Source organism: Carlito syrichta, unplaced genomic scaffold (genome assembly GCF_000164805.1).
Source record: "Carlito syrichta isolate Samal-C Ts95f unplaced genomic scaffold, Tarsius_syrichta-2.0.1 Scaffold70824, whole genome shotgun sequence".
NCBI classification, from domain to species: Eukaryota; Metazoa; Chordata; class Mammalia; order Primates; family Tarsiidae; genus Carlito; species Carlito syrichta.
The window spans coordinates 104,871-127,027 of NW_007014920.1; the positions used below are offsets into that span (position 1 = coordinate 104,871).

At 42.8% G+C, this 22,157-nt stretch overlaps 1 protein-coding gene across 2 annotated transcripts in view; it reads right to left on the reverse strand.

The window, feature by feature from the left end:
• The window catches only part of HSPA4 (heat shock protein family A (Hsp70) member 4), a 53,239-nt gene extending 31,282 nt beyond the window's left edge, over positions 1 to 21,957 (reverse strand). The window contains exons 1-4 of one of the 2 annotated variants that reach the window (XM_008052459.2): positions 21,564 to 21,957; positions 5,285 to 5,342; positions 2,680 to 2,820; positions 442 to 564 (exon numbers count right to left, since the gene is read on the reverse strand). In XM_008052459.2, coding sequence (XP_008050650.1) covers positions 442 to 564; positions 2,680 to 2,820; positions 5,285 to 5,342; positions 21,564 to 21,670 — 429 coding nt within the window. In that variant the 5' untranslated portion in view covers positions 21,671 to 21,957. The remainder of the gene's footprint in view (positions 1 to 441; positions 565 to 2,679; positions 2,821 to 5,284; positions 5,343 to 21,563) is intronic. The other variant, XM_008052454.1, reaches the window with a different exon arrangement.
• Positions 21,958 to 22,157: the final 200 nt, after the last annotated feature.

The window sequence follows — 22,157 nt, forward strand, 5'->3', positions numbered from 1 at the left end:
ACCACGCCCGGCTGATTTTTTGATTTATTGTAGAGATGAGGTCTCGCTGCCCAGGCAGGTCTCGAACCTGCGGGCTCACGCAAGCCACTCATCTCAGCCTCCCAAAGGTGCGGGATTACAGGCTGAGCCACCGAGCCCGGCAACAAATGAGTTTTTTGTACCCTGTGCCAGGTAGGTGCTTAAAAAAAACCCAGGAAGAAGTAGGCAGACTTTGAGATAAACCTTGAAGAACAGATAAGATTTAAATAGGCAGAATAATGGAAACAGCCTGAGCAAAAGCTAGTAAGCAGAAAATATTTAAGGAAAGAAAGACTAGTTTGACAAATTTTTTTAAAGAATCACCACAACCTGAAACACAAAACAATTTACATGCAATTAGTGTAGCTTTCTTTTCTCTGCTTTTTCATTAAAATCCCCATAGTGTACAGGCAATAAACTCACCGACACAACACAGTCAACAACAGGTTTCTTAAGAACACTTTCTGCCGTCTCCTTCAGTTTGGACAAAAGCATGGCAGTCACTTGCTCAGTGGTAAAATTTCGTTCTTCCTCCATATATGTCACCTGCAAGAAAACAATAATATTACAATAATATAATATTACAATTCCCAGCACCTCCCATTACCAATGGAACATTATCTCAAGAGGGAATTGGGAAAAAAGCTAGTTTGGGAAGTAACAATTACCTGAAGGTCATTTTTAGCTTTTAACATGCTTTCTAAACAAACACTTAAGAGAGATGGAAGACTACAATGTAAAACAATACCTGAGACAAGTACAGAAACAACTGGTGTAGCTTACCATGACCCACATTGTCCCTCCATAAAGGTGCTGCTGGTACAAATGATTTTACAATCTGACATATTATGTGTGTTTTACTGTGTTTATTGTATTATCTATCCTCCGATTAGAATTCCACCTAACCTGAAGACATGGATTTCTCTGATTATTCACTGCCATAGCCCCAGCACCCAGAACAGGACCTGACACAATAAATGGTGGTTGAATTTGTTTGTTTGCTGATTGACTGACTGACTGACTGATTGATTGATTGATTGAGTCAGAGTCTCACTCTGTCACCCAGGCTGGAGTGCAGTGGCCTGCTCATGGCCACCGCAACCTTGACCTGCTGGGCTCAGGTAATCTTTCCTCCTCAGTCTTCCAAGTAGCAGGAACAACCAAACCCAGCTATTTTTTTTAATTTGTTGTAACAAAGTCTCAACAAGTTGCCCAGGCTGGTCTCGAACCCCTGGACTCAGGCAATCCTCTCACCTCTCAGCCTCCCAAAGTGCTAGGATTACAGGCTTGAGCCACCACGCCTGGCCTTGAATTTTTTTTAAATGATGAAGAAAGCTTCAAGATAAAGCCCTATCTCAGATAAAAGTCTACAATTTTAATAATAGTTACAAATTTTAAATGCCAAAAGACTGCCTAGCATAAGCCCATCCCCATGCCCATATTCCCCAATTACAATCCAGATGGCAAAAAATATTGCTCTCTTTTAGCTGCTGTTCCAACTCATTGAGAATCACTCTCCTCCTGCTCAGTCCAACGATAATCCATTATGGTTTCTCATTCTACTGCCTGATAAAGATGGGGAAATATCCCTTCCAGTGAGCCCCTTTCTAAATTATCGTCTTCTTTCCTGCTATTTGCTTAATTCTTAGTTAATTCTTCCACTTCTAAACTTGGATCTACCTGCTCCCCAGATCTTCTTCCATGTTTTTTTCTCCTGTGGCTCTTGCAATGTTTATGACTAAATCTGCCAATATCCAACCTATTCCACTCTAATAAGTATTGCCCATTTCCTTGCCTTCCTTTTTTACCTTTTTCCCTCTTCTGCACCCCTGCTTCACCTCTTACTGTGCCACTCAAATTATTCTGAGATAATTACGAGACATCTTAAGTAAATTCAGTGATCATTTTTTAGTTATCAGAATCCTTCACTTCTAAATTTGACTAAATTCTCAGCTACACTAGAATGGACTACCTTCTTCTCATATTTCTCACCATCTCTTAGCTCTTGAGCCTGTTCTCATGATTCTTCCGTCAGGAATGTCTCCAATACCACATCTCCTCTCCCTAAACTCACTTGCATGGAAAGTTCATCCCCCACCTCCTCATGGATTCTTCTTACTATCTCTGAGTCCAGGAAAGGCAGATATGTCTATTCTACCCATCTCCCAGTCTCTCACCTCTTTTGTGTGAACAGTTAACTCCATACTTCACAAAGAAATGTCCCAGAGATATCAAACACCAAACTCACTTTTCCCCAAGAGAACATCTCTTTCCAACCTAAGTCCTACTGTCAAGAATAGGACCATATGTGACCACATATTTGCTAGTGACTTAAAAGTATTGATTCCTCTTCCCCAAGTGACTCCCTAAAATCACTTCAGACAGAAAGGTCATTGCATCGTGAACAAAACAAGCAGTAATGGTAGTGTGAACTTCAACTATCACTCCCAGAGGCCACCAACCCATATTAACAGCACCACCAATGCTCCTAGCCAAAATCTAGATCATTCCAAAAGTGTCAAATGGTCTTTACCCATCAGTAAAAGCCTTTCCTAAGCATTTGTAAGAATTTTCACTACAATTTGACATCAGAAAGATATGGATGTATATTTAGCTGATAAAATGCATTTTAATCATAAGAAATTAACTTGAGAATATTACCTTTATGCCCGTTAATCCAGTGGGCAATTGTACAATATCATAAGCAAGGTTAGATTTTTCTGCCTCCACAAACGGATCAGAGAATGCTCGGCCATGGAATCTTTTAAATCCCTGGACTGTGTTCTTTGCATTGGAAATTACCTAAGAGAAAGAAAATCAAAGAATGGAAAGACTACTATTACTTTTTTTTTTTTATTTCAACAGCCTCAGCTTCCATTAGCATCAGTTTAACTTCACAAAGTTTCCTTCTTAGCCTCAGTTGCTTCAAACACTCAACCTTTCTTAACAGTGCCTGCTAGCACATGAAGAGAGGCATGAAAAACTTGCATGGATCTCTCACAGTGGCAATGCTAAAACCAAAGCCCAGCTCTTTCTACTCCTCCATGAAGTCAGGTCACTTACAATTATTAAAGTATTTTCTGTTCTTAAACTTCTAATAAGCATTTGCATAAAATGATTTTTAGCTTTTAAAAACTGCCCATAGTTTATGGTTCTAAGTTTCCAGGAACCAATTCAGCAATACATTGCAATTCAGAAAATCTAAAGAAACTTCCCACAAGGGAAAAAAGAGCATACTAAAAACATAGATGAACACAAAAGTATATTGAGAAACTATGATTTGTAATAGCAGAAGCCTAGAAACAGCCTGGATGGTTAATAACAGGGAAATGGTTAAATAAGTTATGGTATACCTATGCAATAAAATACCATAAAATAGATAAGAGTTTTCAGAAGCTGGGGAGACAAGTCTATACAATATAATCTCACTTTCTTAGCGTGAAAAATACATATGCTTATAAAAAATACAAAGGTTTATACATTAAGGTATTAATGGCAGTTTTGGATAATAACTGGGAATGGATGACTTCTAAATTCTTTATACTTCTATGTTTATATTTCCTAATTCCTCTAAAATAAACTACTGCAAATATTATTGTTTTCTTTTTTTTTTTTGTCGGAGAATCATTCTGTCACCCAGGCTGGAGGACAATGGCACTATCATGGCTCACTGAAGTCTCACCCTCCTGGGCTCAGGCAATCTTTCCACCTCAGCCTCCCGAATAACTGGAACTGCAGGCACACACCACCACATTCCTGGCTAATTTTTTTACTTTTATTTTTGTAGAGACAAGGTCTTGAACTCCTGGGCTCAAGTGATCCTCTCACCTCAGTCTCCCAGAGTGCCAGGATTACCAGCGTGAGCCACCACGCCCAGTCAGACTATTACAATTTATAAGGGGAATATTCTGGCAAAGATACTCCAAAAATTCCAGAATGAACTTGTGCTTAAGATTTATAGACTCCTTCTCCCATTGCAGGAGATATACCAAGTCCTCTCAGGAGGTATGACCAAGTCTTCCTGCATCAGCTAGGTCAAAAGGCATACACACAGAAGTCCTTTTGTAAAACAAACAAAGCCTCCAGAATTAGGCCCTTCTTGAATATGCTGCCAAATAGAAACTCTGTAACAAAATAACTATGTCAACCTAGAACTAGGCAGCCAGTTTAGTACAATAACTGTTCTCAATAATGAAAGTAGGTTTAGAAACAGGAAGACTTCAATGGAATTTTAGAAAAAAAGACATTTCAAAATAGCCCTGCATTTGCTATGTACTGCCTCCTAAAATATCTAGGACAAAATAAGATTAGAAAACACTCAATCTAATTAAAAACAATTTGCCATGCACCATTTTCTTAGGCTCATAAAATTTTGACCCCACCCAGTCAAGAAAAATAGACGGTTGTTCACTCTATATTCCCTCCATATTGAACCCTAAAAAGATTAAGAATGCAACTCCTCAATTTTACAGAAACGTCAAACACCAGGATAACAGAATTCTTAGTTCTGCTGCTTTGGTTACTCAGAAGTCAGTAAATATGTCAGGTTCCTGGTTTACACAGCGAACTAATAGCAAGTCCTCAAATGTACTTCGAGAGGTATGCTTTCCTTCCTTGAGAAATCTGAATAACAAGATATACAAATAAGGTGAAAGGCCTCACAAGATAGACTTTAAGGAGCATCTAAAGAATCAAGGGACAAGCAAGTCTTGCTTAAACAAGATTTGGGCAAAAATACATCTAATAGTTTGCACTGAACAGATTATACTGTTAATGCTATTTTAAAGCTATTTGTTTCTCACTTAAGTAGCCGTCCCTTGGTATTGACCGGGGATTGGTTCCAGGTCACCCCTTGGATTATACCAAAATCCATGGGTATATAGTACTGGCATATAACCTACACCCATCCTCTTGTACACATGAAATCAACTCTAGATTATTTATAACACCCGATACAATGTAAATGCTATGTAAATAGTTGTTACACTGTATTGCTTTTATTTATATTATTTTTTATTGTTGCATTTTATTTTTTCCCAAATTTTTCAATTCACAGTTGTTTGAATCCACAAATATGGAACCCACGGGATACAGAGGGCTGACTATACATGAGAACAGGGTTCAGGTCTGTGTTTGTCAGGTGTATACCCACCCAGGGCCTATCACAGTGCTAGGCACATAATAATGGGCATTCAACTAGTTGCTGAACAGACAGATGATCAAACAAGAGAGAAATTAAGTCATTTTAGGAAATATAAAACTCTACCTGGCTTTTGGCTGCTGCTCCAATTGAACGATTCTTAGGACCAAAAGAAATGCAAGCCCTAGAAGAGAAAACAAACATTTAAGAATCAAACCATATTGCAATAGTACATCCAAAGCCATAGGAGGCAAGATTTCTGAGCCTCAGCTAAAAAGCCATTTAACAGTACACATTTATGATTTTGACCTTTCTATTAAGTAAATCTGTTCATGGAATGGGCTGCCTCTTAGAATGAGCCATCATTAAGATGTTGGAGCACAAGTCTGATGTGTTAACTATCTGTCTAGAAAACTACAGAAAGAGGTAGACTGACTAGCCAGTCTCTACCATCCTGTTAATTATTTTCCAAGTCTCATGTTTAAAATCCCAAAAAGTATATATACCCTGGCTGGGCATGGTAGCTCAAACCTGTGGTCCCAGCACTTTGGGAGGCCAAGGCGAGAGAATCACTTGAGTCCAGGAGTTCGTGATCAGCCTAGACTACGTGGCAAGACCTCGTCTCAAAAAATAAGCCAGGCATGGTGGTGTGTGCCTGCAGTCCCCAGCTACTTGGGAGGCTGAGGCAGGAGGACCGCCTGAGCCCAGAAAGTCAAGGCTGCGGTGAGCCGTGATCGTGCCACTGCACTCAAGCCTGGATGACAGAGTGAGATCCCAACTCAAAACAAATAAATAAATAAAATATACTCTCACATCAACATATAAATTAGTGTTCATCTTGTTTTTAGGATATCTTATAACTTCACCAAGAATATAGACTACAAACCCTAAAAACAACTCTTGCCCTACTGCATGTAGTAAAAAGCTAATTTTTCAAAACTAGCTTCCAAGGACTCAGAATTTCTGACAAAGAACTTTATCCCTACTTCCGAACATTCCTCCAAATCACCAAAATTCATACACTGCCTGCTGGTTGGCTTTATTTACTGCTTCTTTTAGAAGGTAAAACTGAAATTTGATTTAAGGTATTAAAAATATTGTGTTTAAGTTTAAAAAGTCAGTTGCCTTGGAGTGGAGGCTTTTGCTGTCATGGTCCCTATGCTTTCCCATTTTTCATTCTAACACCTCGGGAACCCTGCCCTGTCACATCAGATTCATTCATATAACTCAAAAAATCCTCAAGGACAAAACTTTTCCCAGAATCCACTTTTCCCTCAAGCTAGTAAGCCTTCTCTTCCTCCTACTTTAATAATAATGACTGTGCCAGGCATGAGCTATGCCTGTAATCCCAGTGCTTTGGGAGACTGAAGCAGGAAGATCACTAGAGACTAGAAGTTTTGAGACTATCCTGGGCAACATAACGAGACTCTGTCTCAAGAATAAATAAAATAAGGGTATTAATAAGTAAATTTATCCAGTTATTAATAAGTAAATATATCCATTTACCCATAAAATTTGAAAGTAGTGGTCAATACTATACAGCATATCTCCAGCTTTGACTTATATCCTCCCTGAAATTCCTAGTACTGTCCTTTCAGCAGTGAATAGATTAAGGACTCTGAAGCCATAACACCTCAGTCCAAATCTGACTACATTTAGATGACCTATCCATTAGCTCAGTATAATTGTGTGACTTATATAAACTTACTAGCCTACAGAAACTGGCACAATGCTGGGCCTGACACTTTCCAACCAATGGGCTAAGAACCCTTGAAAGCCAACCTCCCAGGTAAGTTGTAGGCAGCTATGCCCAATTAAAGGCATAGCCTGAGATCTCATCAGAATTTCTCCAAATCCTAAGTTCTTTGGACCTAGAAAGTGCTGAGGATAGGCAATCTTACCAACTCAGTTTACTCCCTCCACTCCAAAGAAGCTGCCTAGCCTAAAGCCTAAAAACTGGAAGACCTACATCTTCTAAAAATCACCATATTTGGCTGGGTGCAGTGGCACACACTTGTAATCCCAGTACTTTGGGAGACTGAGGCAGGAGAACTACTTGAACTCAGGAGTTCAAGATCAGCCTAGGCATAGCAAGACCTCATCTTTAAAAAAAAAAAAAAAATTTGCTAGGCATAGTCATGTGTACCTATAGTCCCAGCTACACAGGAAGTTGAAGAAGAAGGATCCCCCTGAGCCCAGGAGATCCAGGTTGCAGTGAGCCGTTAATAATGCCATTGCACTCTAGCCTGAGCAACAGAGTAAGACTCTGACTCAAAACAATAATGAAAATAAAAACCACCAGATCTAAAAATAAGCTCGGTGGCTCAGCCTGTAATCCCAGCGCTTTGGGAGGCTGAGGTGAGTGGATTGCCTGAGCCTGTGGGTTCACGACCCGCCTGGGCAACTTGGCGAGACCTCATCTCTTCAATAAATCAAAAAATTAGCCGGGTGTGGTAGCGCGCACCTGTAGTTCCAGCTACTTGGAAGGCTAAAGCAGAAGGATCGCCGGAGCCCAGCAGGTTGAGGTTGCAGTGGCCGGGAGCGGCCATTGCACTCCAGTCTGGGTGACAGAGTGAGACTCCAACTCAAAAATAAATAAATTAATTAATTAAATAAAAAATAAATAAAAATAACTAAAAACCACCAGGTCTAAATTTCTACGGTACACCCCCCCACTAAGACCTCAATCCCAAATAACTAAAAGGCACTGTTACTTCTCTTCCATTATTTCCTAAAGCCCTTCTTTCAAACCTTCATCTCCTCAAAACAATTACTAGGCTCTAAGAATAAAAAGCATTAACGTTCCCAACGTTCCCATAGGTCCTGTTAAAAGGTTATTTCCTTATTCTACCTCAGTAACTCTGAAACTGTCCTACTTCTTTCCTTCCAAATAAAACCAACTGCCAACAAATAAAGCCCATATTATTTAATATGGAATCTAAGACCTCTCCCAACCCAACCTCACCCCATTTTCCAGCAGTATCTCACTCACAAGTGAGCCAACACAAGTTCAATAGTCTCCCAATCTTCCTGCTTTTCTCATGCCACTTTTAACACCTGAAATTTCCTAGTCCTTCGCCTGTTCTCTAGGAACATCACCTATTTTGCCTGTAATGAAAAATCCACCCCCACCCAGAGTTTAAAAAAAAAAAAAAGAAAGAAATCAATCATTTCTACCTCCTAAAACTTACTGGACTTTGGGTTTAATATCTACTTAGCACCAACCACAAACTGAACTGCATTATGAATGATAACATTTCTTTCTTCTTGAACACTTTATATAGAAAACACCAGTTTTAGTTTGTTTGTTTTTGAGTCAGAGTCTCACTCTGTTGCCCAGGCCGGAGTGCAAGAGCATGCTCACAACCACCGGCAGCCTCAACCTGCTGGGCTCAGACAATCCTTCCACCTCAGTCTTCCAAGTAGCTGGGACTATAGGAACATGTCGCCACATCCAGCTAATTTTTTGATGTATTGTAGAGACGCAACTTTGCCAAGTTGCCCAGGCTGGTCGCGAACGCCTTGGCTCAGGCAATTCCCTCACCTAGGCCTCCCAAAGTGCTGAGATTACAGGCATGAGCCACCTAGCCAGAAACACCAGTGTTTAATGAAGCTTTTTTTCAGTTGTGCTTGTGCATACCAGGTCTCAATGTACAATTCAAACAAATTTCAGGTCTTAGGTTGCAGACATGCACTACTGAATAAAGCAGTCACTAGCCCCATGTGGCTATTTAAATTATTTAAAATTAAATGTAATTTAAAACTCAGTTCTTCAGTACCACTGACCACATCTCAAGTGCTTAATATACAAGTGTGGCTTGTGGCTACTGTTCTGGACAATACATATATAGAACATGTTCCATCATCACAGAACATTCTATTGGACAAAACATTATTCCCTAGAATAATATTCCCTAGATGGTATTACTCTAGACAATACTCTCCCTTGAAAACCTATATCTGCATTTCTAAAAGTAATAGGAAGTGTTCACACACCTCAAAGAGCCAAAAAATGGTTAAAAAGTTTGGCTCAGTACAAATGATTAATCCTTTTTCTGGTGTATGCATGTACACACTGGAAATAGTTCCCAACTTCTTACAAAGCAATCAAACGTCACTAATTACACTTCAATCTTTACTATGTAATACAGCAATTAAACTTTTTTTTTTTTTTTTTTGAGTTGGAGTCTCACTCTGTCACCCAGACTGGAGTGCAGTGGCCGCTCCTGGTCACCGCAGCCTCGACCTGCTGGGCTCCGGTGATCCTTCCACCTCAGCCTTCTAAGTAGCCGGAATTACAGGCATGCACTACCACGCCCAGCTGATTTTCTGATTTATTGTAGAGATGAGGTCTCGCTGTCCAGGCAGGTCTCGAACCCACGGGCTCAGGCAATTCACTCACCTCAGCCTCCCAAAGGCGCGGGATGCGGGATTACAGGATGAGCCACCGAGCCCAGCTTTTTAGGTTTTTTTTTTTTTTTTTTGGTTTGGGGTTTTTTTTGAGTCAGGATCTCACTCTGTCACCAAGGCTAGAGTGCAGTAGCATGATCACAGCTCATTGCAGACTTAACCTCCTGGGCTCAGGTGATTCTTCCACCTCAGCCTCTACAGTCGCTGGGACTACAGGCATCTTCCACCATGCCAGGCTAATTATTTTATTTGTTGTAGAGACGAGGTCTCACTATGTTGCCTAGACTGGTGTCGAACTCCTGGGTTCAAGGAATTCTCCTGCCTTGGCCTCCCAAAGTGCTAGGATTACAGGTGAGAGCCACTGCATCTGGCCTAGCAATTAGGCATCTAAACTTTCTTTTTTGTTTAGATGGGCTCTCACTATGTTACCCAAGTCGATCTTGAACTCCTGGCCTCAAGTGATCCTCCCACCTCAGTTTCCCAAGTGCTAGAATTACAAGCTGTAACCCACTGTTCCCAGCTCCAGCACTTAAACTTCAAAAAAGGTGTTCACTCTTGCAGTATGGGAAAATTTCACACTTTTCTCACCACATCATACAAAAATCATCTATATCACTAAAAATCTCTTACATCTATAAAAGTTCTATAATAATAGGCACTACTGCACTAGAGAAAGAAATCCTTAGCTTTTCCACTTCACCATCTACTCAGTTGACTTGAACACGGTATAGTTAAAAGAGATCAGCCTGGGTCTGTCCAAACCTTTTCTGCCTTTTTAGCTCGGTAACCTCTGTTGTTTAATCTGAGATTCTATTTGCTCATCTTTAAAATTTAGGTAATTCTGCCTATCTCATAGGATTTTTATAGATTCAGTTAGATGATCCTCTTTAAAAGAGCTTATGTCAGAGACTACCACATCATAAATAATATTATAGCTCCAATAAAGCCATGGTATAGGTTTCATGTAAATATATACCAACTATTTTGTTATAAAAGTTATTTTCAACTTCTCAAACTATTCATTAAATCTTTAAAATTAGCCAGGCTCGGTGGCTCAGCCTGTAATCCCGCGCCTTTGGGAGGCTGAGGTTGAGTGGGTTGCCTGAGCCCGCGGGTTCAAGACCCACCTGGGCAGGCGAGACCTCATCTCTACAATAAAATCAAAAACTAGCCAGGCATGGTAGCGCGTGCCTGTAATTCCGGCTACTCGGAAGGCTGAGGCGGAAGGATCACCGGAGACCAGCGGGTCAAGGTTGCAGTGGCCGGGAGCGGCCACTGCACTCCAGTCTGGGCGACAGAGTGAGACTCCAACTCAAAAAAAAGTCTTTAAAATTATCTATTGGTGTGGGAGTGAAAAAAAGTCCTGCTACTTTCATTAAGAAAGAACTGAGCCGGGTTCAGTGGCTCAGTCTGTAATCCCAGCGCTTTGGGAGGCTGAGGTGAGTGGATTGCCTGAGTCCGCGGGTTCGAGACTCGCCTGGGCAACTTGGAGAGACCTCATCTCTACAATAAATCAAAAAATTAGCCAGACATGGTAGCACGCGCCTGTAGTTCCAGCTACTTGGAAGGCTGAGGCGGAAGGATCGCCGGAGCCCAGCAGGTCGAGGCTGCAGTGGCCGGGAGCGGCCACTGTACTCCAGGTCTGGGTGACAGAGTGAGACTCCAACTCAAAAAAAAAAAGAAAGAAAGAACTGAAAAACAGAATATTATCAATTTGTTGAATTGAGTCAATACGTAAAACAGCACAAGTCGAAAGATTTTGAAAACTAAAAGCTTACAAAAAGAAATCTAGTATTTGCCAGACGTGGTGATTCACGCCTGTAATCCCAGCACTTTGGGAGGCAGAAGCAAGAGGACTGCCTGAGTCCAGGAGTTCGAGACCAGCCTTGGCAACTTGGTGAGACCTCGTCTCTACAATAAATCAAAAAATTAGCTGGACGCCATGGCACACGCCTGCAGTTCCCACTACCTGGAAGGCTGAGGTGGAAGGATCACCTGAGCCCAGCGGGCCAAGCCTGGAGTGGCCATGAGCATGCCACTGCACTCCAACCTGAGCAACAGAGTGAGACTCCTATGGAAGGAAGGAAGGAAGGAAAGAGGGAGGGAGGGAGGGAAGGAAGAAAAAAAAATTAATATTTAAACAAGTTGAAAGCTTAAAAATATTAGGGCCAACACTAGTGCCCGGTTCAGTGCTTTCCAGTACAAGTTCATTATAGAAATCAGATAAATATGAAGAAAAAAAATAAAGATTATTGTAATTCCATAACCCTCCCTGACCACAGATGACCAAGATTAGCATTTAGGTAAATACTCCTATGCAATCCTAACAAATCTAGATAAGTCCTAAAAGCAAAATTAACATACCCCATTCAGTTTGCTTCTCCTCAAAAAAATGCTCTGAAAAGTCTTCAGCGGCTGAATTATTCCTTCAGGATTTTGACATGAAACAAGCATGACAAGAATATTTAAAATAAATACATCTACTACTTCCCACTCACCAAGAACTTGCAAATTTTGCACATAGTCTACAACCCCGATCTGTAAGTGTGGCAAGAATCCTCCTTCATTCAAGCAGGTCAAGCTCTCTTGTTTCAGTTTTCATTACAAAGTCTTCATGTGCCAGGCGATGTGCCAACATTCTAACTTGATAATCCCAAATACTTTTAGAATGAACTATTATTAGCCCAATTTTATAGAATGAAAAACTAATTCACGTAAAGTTAATGTGTCCTGAAACATACTAGTAAATATTAGAGTCTAGGATTCAAAATCAATATATTAGACTCCAAATCCCATACAAAAACACGTACTTCTATACCGCCTAACAACAAACCATTTTCAATTTCATTCCTACTTCTATACATTCACTCAGATAGTCTAATCCCTTTCTCCACGTATTCTTTTTTTTTTTTTGAGTTGGAGTCTCACTCTGTAGCCCAGACTGGAGTGCAGTGTCCATTCCCGGCCACCGCAGCCTCAACCTGCTGGGCTCTGGCGATCCTTCCGCCTCAGCCTTCCAAGTAGCTGGAACTACAGGCACGCGCTACCACACCCGGCTAATTTTTTGATCTACTGTAGAGATGAGGTCTCGACAAGTTGCCCAGGCGGGTCTCGAACCCGCAGGCTCAGGCAATCTACTCACCTCAGCCTCCCAAAGCGCAGGATTACAGGCTGAGCCACCGAGCCTGGCTTTCTCCATGTATTTTAATCCCATCTGCTCCAGTCCCACTCCAGAGTTTCTCATCACTCTAGCCCCCACTGACGTACCTCTCCCTTGAACAGGTATTTTAAGTCTGTGTTATATAAGCTTGTTCATAATTGAACTCTCTTATACTATTTACTGTTGCTTTCTATCATTCATAGTTTCCCTCAGAGTAGTTACCTTTCAAGACAGCAGAAATCTTTATCTTACGCTTCCTTTATACTACACACAATGCCACATCAATGCTGCTAAAACCATAAGAAGTATTTACATACTTGCTGCTTGACTGATACTACTTTTTCTCCCTTCCAAATTACAGGTTGACATTACAGGGAATTAATTCAAATCAAGTTCAAGATTCTTCTGTTCTCATCTCTAAGTCCTAGAAATTGTATCCTTTTTCAGTCACAGAGTAGCATTGTTCTCTTCCTTTCCTGAGTAAGAGATACTACTAACCAAATATTTATGCACATTCTGATAGGATATTACAACAGCTGCAATCAGCCAGACCCTTTAAAGGTACAGTTTCATTTTTATAAGTGTATGCAGAACTACTCCTAGGATATTACAACAGCTGTTGCTCCAGTTTTCTAAAACAAAGATAAGCTTTCCAGAGAACCCACAATAATAATTAAACTATCAAGTAAGAACTATAGACAAAACTGAAATGAAAACGGAGACTACATTAATCACAGTATTCTCTAGTTACTGCGATAGCCATGGACTAGAAAGTACCAGAGTTGATATCAAACAGACCAAATTCAAACTTGAGATTTGCAATTCCTAAAACACAGCAAATTCCTCAGTCACTAAGCTGTGCACTTTAAAATAAAAGGTAGGCCAGGCTCGGTAGCTCAGCTTGTAATCCAGCACTTCGGGAGGCCAAGGTGAGTGAATTGTCTGAGCCTGAGGGTTCGAGACCCACGCGAGCAACTTGGCGAGACCTCGGCTCTACAATAAATCAAAAATTAGCTGGGCATGGTAGCGCGTGTCTGGAGTTCCGGCTACTTGGAAGGCTGAGGTGGAAGGATCGCCAGAGTCCAGCAGGTTAAGGCTGCAGTGGCTGAGACCGTGCCACTGCACTCCAGTCTGGGAGACAGAGTGAGACTCCAACTCAAAAAAAAAATAAAAAATAAAAATAAAAGTTTTAAAACCCAAAAGGTAAACTTCCATAGATTATCTCACTGTCCTAATATATAATCCAAAAATAAAGAGTATCAATAAAAAACACAAAAAGTAATAGCAATATCAGCAAATACTGTGGCAGTATTTACTATATGCCAGGCATCATTCTAAGCACTAAGTCAAGAAAAAGGTACGACCTATAGTTTTAACTCATTATACTCCTCATAACTTCTAATGAGATAGAGAAATCACTTATGTTCCTAGTGTCAATCAATCCCTTAAATTTTTGGAAAGAACTCTGGCAATACTACTGAAACTTTGAGCATGTAAAGTATCTCCTTTGCCCTAGAAATTTCACTTCTGGAAATCTATCCAACAACAACAAAAAAGAATTAACATGTTAATATAAATATATAAGACTACTTGTTAAAGTACTGTTTGCAATGGCAAAAAAATAGAAATAACCTTTTTTGAAGAAAATGTACAAGAGCCCCAATATAGAATATTGCATATTTAAGGAGGCAAATTTATATTCATTGACTTTGAAAAATGTCTAAAATATAAGCGAAAGAAAACAGTTACAAAATATAAGCCAGGCTCGGTGGCTCAGTCTGAAATCCCGTGCCTTTGGGAGGCCGAGGTGAGTGAACTGCCTGAGCCCGCAGGTTCAAGACCTGCCTGGGCAGGCGAGACCTCATCTCTACAATAAATCAAAAAATTAGCCGGGTGTGGTAGCGCGCGCCTGTAGTTCCAGCTACTCGGAACGCTGAGGCGGAAGGATCACCGGAGCCCAGCAGGTCGAGGCTGCGGTGGCCAGGAGCGGCCACTGCACTCCAGTCTGGGCTACAGAGTGAGACTCCAACTCAAAATAAAATAAAATAAAATAAAATTTAAAAAAAACAAAATATAGTTTGCTGTTTTTAAACACAGAATCTTGTTCTGTCACCCAGGCTATAGTACAGTGGCATTGTGATCATAGGTTACTGCAGCCTTGAACATCTGGGCTCAAGCAATCCTCCCACCTCAGCCTCCTGAATAGCTACTACAGGTGCATGCCACCATATTCAGTTAGTTTTTTCTTTTTTTTTTTTAAATAGAGACAGAGTCTCACTATATTGCCTAGGCTGGCCTCAAGCGAACCTCCTGTCTCAGCCTCCCAAAGTGCTAGGGCTACAAGCATAAGAGTATGATTTTATTTATTTAAACACACACAAACACACAACCTATATGCATATTTACAGAAGTCAACAAAAAGATATGGAAGAAGACATAGCAAACAGCAAGTAATCAGAAAAGGAAACTTAAATTTACCTTAGCACTTTAACGTTTTCATTGTTATAGCAAACAAGTAATTCTGGAGAGTCATAAATTTTCTTTTTTAATTTAGTAAATCCAATTTGGAAGCTAATGACAAAGTTCCTGCAGATTACTTCTACCAATTTCCTATTCTTTAGCATTCTTAAATGATTCTATTAAATTACTTTCATAATCTCTGCAATTAGACAAATGAGAAGTGGTAAAAGTGATCTGAAGCTTTAGTTAACAAATCACATTTTCTTTCAATTCAAAAAAACCCAAGTCATCCTGCTGATTTACTGTGTTAAAGACATTCACTTCAAGGAATATCTTTCTTGCCCAAATAAGGGACCAGATGTTAATCTGCCAGTTAACCACAAACCATACATAGTTTTCAGCTATTATTCTCTCAAGAGCAGCTATTAACAAACCATTTCAGCAGGTTAGGTGGCTCAGCCTGTAATCCCGTGCCTTGGGAGGCTGAGGTGAGTGGATTGCCTGAGCCTGTGGGTTCGAGACCCGCCTTGGCAACTTGGCAAGACCTCATCTCCACAATAAATCAAAAATTAGCCGGGCGTGGTGGCGCGCCCCTTTAGTTCCAGCTACTTGGAAGGCTGAGGCGGAAGGATCGCCGGAGCACAGCAGGTCAAGGTTGCGGTGGCCAGGAGCGGCCACTGCACTCCAGTCTGGGCGACAGAGTGAGACTTCAACTCAAAAAAAAAAAAAACCAGACCATTTTACCCTTCAAATTCCTTTATATTATTTCATGTGAATGAAGATGATAATATAAACAGTTCATCCACAGAATAATCTTCCTAAGTAACTCATTTCTAACCTATAAATTGTTCATTTTGGAAAGTATGGCCCAATTAGCTGCTGTGTTTGACAGTCCAATAACATTTTCAGCCGGGCTGGGTGGCTCAGCCTGTAATCCCGTGCCTTTGGGAGGTGAGTGGATTGCCTGAGACTGCGGGTTCGAGACCCGCCTGGGCAACTTGGCAAGACCTCATCTCTACAATAAATAAAAATGAGCCAGGCATGGTAGCGCATGCCTGTAGTTCCAGCTACTCGAAAGGCTGAGGCAGAAGGACTGCGGAGCCCAGCAGGTCGAGGCTGTGGTGGCCGGGAGCGGCCACTGCACTCCAGTCTGGATGACAGTGAGACTCCAACTCAAAAAAAAAAAAAAAAAATTTTCATTCCAATGAAGCAACTTTAAAGTTGTGACCCTTTCTACTGTAATAATTCAACCAAATATGTTTTCCATCTTTTTTTTTTTTTTTTTGGAGTTGGAGTCTCACCTGTGTCACCCAGGCTGGAATGCAATGGCGCACACACACGGCTACTGCAGCCTCAACCTGCTGGGCTTAAGTGATCCTTCCATCTCAGCCTTTCAAGTAGCTGGAACTACAGACACATGCCACCACACCTGGCTAGTTTTTGTGATTCATTGTAGAAACGAGGTCTCACCAAGTTGCCCAGGCTGGTCTCGAACCCCCGGGGGGCTAAGGCAATCCTCTCGCCTCGGCCTCCCAAAGTGCTGGGATTACAGGCTGAGCCACCGTACCCGGCCTATGTTTTCCATCTTATTCCAAAACCTATGACCAAAAAAAGTCAGTACAAATGCTCGTAATCTCAAAATTCATCTCAAAGCCACGCATTTCTCTCACATGCTACCAAACTAGTGGAAACCAACAGCTCCCACATGGAACATAGCAATAACCTCCTAAGCATCATCCTACTTCCCTCTTACCCTTTGCAAATAAACCCATCATCCACACAAAAGCCAATGACATTTTTAAATATAAACTGGAACACATCCCACTGTGCCTAGATAAAAATCCTTAACATGCTTTACAAAGCCTTGCCATAATCTAGTGTGCCCTGCTTAACTCCTAAAATTTATCTTACACCCTTCTCAAGTGGCTAAAAAGTAGCCACGATTCTTTACATTTGTCAGGTGTGCCAAGCTCTAGCTTCAAGTCTTCCCACTGCCTGCCCCACTTCCATCTGCTGTCCCACTATGACCTCCATGTTATAAACTATTCATCCTCTGGGTCTCAAATAGCACTTCTTTCAGAACATCTTCTATCCATTTTAAATTATGCTTTCAGCTGGGCTCGGTGGCTCAGCCTGTAATCCCGCGCCTTTGGGAGGCTGAGGTGAGTGAATTGCCTGAGCCTGCGGGTTCGAGACCCGCCTGAGCAGCGAGACCTCATCTCTACAATAAATCAAAAAATCAGCCGGGCGTGGTAGTGCAGGCCTGTAATTCCAGCTACTGGGAAGGCTGAGGCAGAAGGATCGCCGGAGCCCAGCAGGTCGAGGCTGCGGTGGCCGGGAGCAGCCACTGCACTCCAGTCTGGGTGACAGAGTGAGACTCCAACTCAAAAAATAAAATAAAATAAAAAATATAAAATAAATAAATTATGCTTTCATTGTATTCTGTACTTCTCTACTTTGTCTTATCAGTTAGTACTTACTCTATACTTTTGTTTAGCATCTGGCTTTTTCCACAAGACATGTCCATGATGGCATGACCTTGTTTATATTTTCACCACAGTACCTGCAGTGCTTAGCACCATGGCTGCCACACTGGAGGCACTCAACATATGATAAAATGAAGGAAGCCTAATTTGGTGGAAAGCCAAGGGTCTCCTCCGAATGAGACACCCTTGGCTCTTCAAAAACTGAATCCTGACTGTTATACCCACAATTTGAGATGAGATACTTTCACCACAGCCAACCCTCTAGGACCTGCACGTCATTTCCATTCTCACATTAAAACAAACCTACATCATACAGTCTCTGTGTACCTTAGATCTAAATCATTCTTCCATACCCTCTACAAAAATCAACCTTTCTGTTCCCATTCTCTACTGAGTCCAAGACTCCAAAACAGAAATCAAAGTTCATCAAAATCATAGTTCAGAAATTACTTGAATGTATGACAATCCTATACATTAATGAGGGATGTGAAGGAAAACTATTTAAAGCACTTAAATGATACTTTCCTATCACAATTACATGGTTTATCTAGTCACTTATGACTTAGTCTTTGAGGTAAATGTAACTGCCATCTGGAAAGATTAAATTATTTCTTATCTAAAACAACTCTTTCAGTTTCGAATAATGGCAAAACTATTGTTGTATAAAAGAAAAATAGGAACATGGCAGGAACACCATTCCTTCAAATACTTGGGATTCTCTTCCTGTGTCCCCTTTGGAGCAAAAATATACTCAATTCCAGTCTGGGCAATACAGCAAAACACTGGCTGCAGTGAGCTGTGATTGTGTCACTGCACTTCAGCCTGGTTGAAAGAATGAGACCCTGACTGGAAATAAACAAGTAAATAAAGTTATGTTCAAGTCTAGACAGGAAAGAACCAGGGCGTTACACACATAACTCAATGCCACAGCCTTTTAATTCCTAGGGGAGACTATCTTTACAGATGAAGGAAACTAGGATCCTTTATAATATAATACAAAATAGGAAATTTTTTTTTTTTTTTGAGTTGGAGTCTCACTCCATCACCCAGACTGGAGTGCAATGGCCGCTCCTGGCCACTGCAGCCTCCTGCTGGGCTCCGGCGATCCTTCTGCCTCAGCCTTCCAAGTAGCTGGAACTACAGGCATGCACTACGAGACCCGGCTAATTTTTTGATTTATTGTAGAGATGAGATCTCGCCAAGTTGCCCAGGTGGGTCTCGAATCCGTGGACTCAGGCAATCCACTCACCTCAGCCTCCCAAAGCACTGGGATTACAGGCTGAGCCACCGAGCCCGGCTCAAAATAGGAAATTAATGTTAACATGCTTAAAACAAACTTTAATATTTTAAAAAATTCCATGCACAAATACTCTACCCTGGAAATGCAAATTAGAATACAGTACCCATTGTTTTAAAACTACAAACAATAGGGAAAAGAGGGTTTGGCTGCTAATGGATACAAGGTTTTTTGGGGAGAATGATGAAAATGTTTTAAACTTGACTGTAGTGATGGCTGCACTGTTTTGTGACTACAGTAAAGATCATTACTTCAAATGGGAGAAATGTACAGCATGCAAATTATACCTCAATAAATCTGTTAAACTACAAAAAGGCTAGGTGTGGTGGTTCACATCTGTAATCCCAGCACTTTGGGACCCAAGGTGGAAGACCAGCTTGGACAACAATAGTGAGACCTCATCTCTATCCAAAAAAAAAGAAAAAGGGGGAAAACAATTAGCTGTGCATGGTGGCATATGCCTGTAGTCCCACCTACTCAGAAGGATGAGATGAGAGGACTGCCTGATCCCAGAGGATTGAGGCTACAGTAAGCAATTACCATGCCACTGCACTCTAGCCTGAGATCCCCAGCAAGACGCTGACTCGAGGAAAAAAGCCAGGCTCAGTGGCTCACGCCTGTAATCCCAACACTTTGGGAGTAGAGGCAAGAAGATTGCCTGAGCCCAGGGGATCAAGACCAACTTGAGCAACTTAGTGAGACCTCGTCTCTACAATAAATCAAAAAAAATTAGCTGGGTGTGATGGTGCACGCCTGTGGTTCTAGCTACTTGGAAAGCTGGAGTAGAAGGATCACCTGAGCCCAGCAGGTCAAGACCATGGTGGCCGTGAGCATGCCACTGCCCTCCAGCCTGGGCATCAGAGTAAGACTGAGACTCAAAAAAGACTATAATCAAATACAGGAAAGGGCCTTCCAACTAAGGTGTTGGGTTCTAGGATGAACTTCGGGGACAAACACCTGGGTTAGGTTGAGGGCAGGGCACAGAAACTTGACAAGTGGAAGGAAAATAGCCTTCTGAGTAGTAAAGATGAGAATAGTATACAGAGTAATCTAATTTGGCTAGAAATCTGAAAAAGTGAGCCAAAAATTCGGGGTGAAAATGACGGGCCTTAGAATTGAGAGCCCTAAATGGCCACACTGAGAACCTGAAAATTAATACAGAGCTTCTTAGAAGGTTTTTGTCCAAGAACATGACAACGGATTAAATGATATCTATATGTATTCAAAGGGTAGACTCTTACTCTAACCAAGGAACGACTTGTGTGAGTCACCATTTTTTGCTATCTATTCTCGTCCCATAACTTATTATAGGTTCTAAAGTCAAATAGAGCCACTGAGCCATGAACAGTTGCAACCAACACCTCGTTGGAAAGTATTATCGTGAAAGTGCAACACTATTAAGGGGTAATTGTGCACAAAACGATAGCAGAGAATGAACTGTAGTTCAATATCCTAAAACGATATAGAACACAAAGTGAATGCAGGCCAGGCTCGGTGGCTCAGCCTGTAATCCCAGCACTTTGGGAGGCCGAGGTGAGTGGATTGCCTGAGCCCACGGGTTCGAGACCAGCCCGGGAAACTTGACAAGACCTCATCTCTACAATAAATCAAAAAAGTAGCCGGGCATGATAGCACGCGCCTGTAGTTCCAGTTATTTGGAAGGCTGAGGCGAAAGGATCGCCGGAGCCCAGCAGGTGGAGGCTGCGGTGGCCGGGAACGTGCCACTGCACTCCAGTCTGGACGACATAGTGAGACTCCACTCCAAAAAAAAAAAAGTGAATGTAAAGATGTAACTAGAGCATCCATTTTATTAAATTCTTTTCTTGGTGACTCAAGCCTGTAATCCAGTGCTTTGAGAGGATGAGACGGGAGGACTGCTTGGGGGCAGTAGCTGGAAACTAGTCTGGGCAACATAAGAATTCCCCGTCTCTACAAAAAAAAAAATTCTGAAAAATACCCTCCTGAGCCCAAGAATTCGAAGCTGCAGTGAGCCATGATCCTGCCACTGCACTCCAGCCCTGGCGACAGAACGAGATTCTGTCTCTTAAAGAAAAAAAAAATGCACTCCGTCTCTGACATTTACCCGGCCCTCCTCAATCTGGAGATCCTGGGTCCCTGCGGAACCAAGCCTCCGCCGCTCCGGCTGGCTCTTCCGGGAGCTGCCCCGCCCCCACTCACGTGGGCCTGACCGCTCTATGGTCTCGCGGCCGGCAATCGCCAGGACCCGTTCAATTCAACTAACTTGCACTGACCGCCTACTGTATGCAAAGCTGAGCTCCGTGTTGGACGCAAAAGCGTCGGTGCACCCAGCCCGGCCTCTGCCCCGTGGAACGAGGCTCTCGGCCCATACCGTCCCAGACCGCCTTCTCCTGGGTCCTCCCGAGCTCTCCGCGTCTGAACACCGGCCCACAGCCTCGCGCCCGCGCAGACCTAGCTCCCGGCGGGTCCTGGCTACTCGTGACCCGGCACCCCGTGGGGTCCCCCACCCACCGGGACCTGGGCTCAGAACGGCGGCGACTCGGCCCGTAGTCCCCGAGTAGTAAGGGTCGAAGCCAGAGCCGGCCCCCAACGCGCCGGCCAGGCACCACTTACGGGGTGCAGCGGTCGCTATACTCGTTGGCGATGGTCTCGATGCCGCCGGCGCGGGCTACCGCGACGTAGCAGCTCTGGAAGCCCAGGTCTATGCCCACGACCGACATGGCGCCGGCTACGGCTCGGCCCGGGTCCGGCCGCCGGGACAGGTCGCGGACCCCGGCGAGGCTAACGCGTGGAGAGTGGGCCGCGTGGGCGGGGGCACCAGGCTGCTGGGGGCGTGCAGGTGTCCACGCGAGAGCCTGGTCCTCGTAGGGGGGACAGCAACCGAGGACGTTACCCAGGCCGGCTCCGGCTCAGCGGCAGCAGAAGAGGCGCCGGTAACGGGGGCGGAGAAGATCTCGAAGGATCTCGTAGCGACGGGAGTAGAGCTGCAGCGCGAGAACTGCAAAAGAACGGAATGTTCTCGCGAGATCCCGGCTCAGACGCCTTTCCTCTTGAGGTCCCGCCCTCAGTACGTTACATCCTGTCTAGACAACCGGAGAAGGGACTGGCTGGCTAAAAGATGGCCGGCAGATTGAGCTGGCCGACTGGGCCTGCGCACAAGTCCCGCCGCAGCGGCGCTCTGCAGCAGCAAAAAGCTGTGGGTCCCTC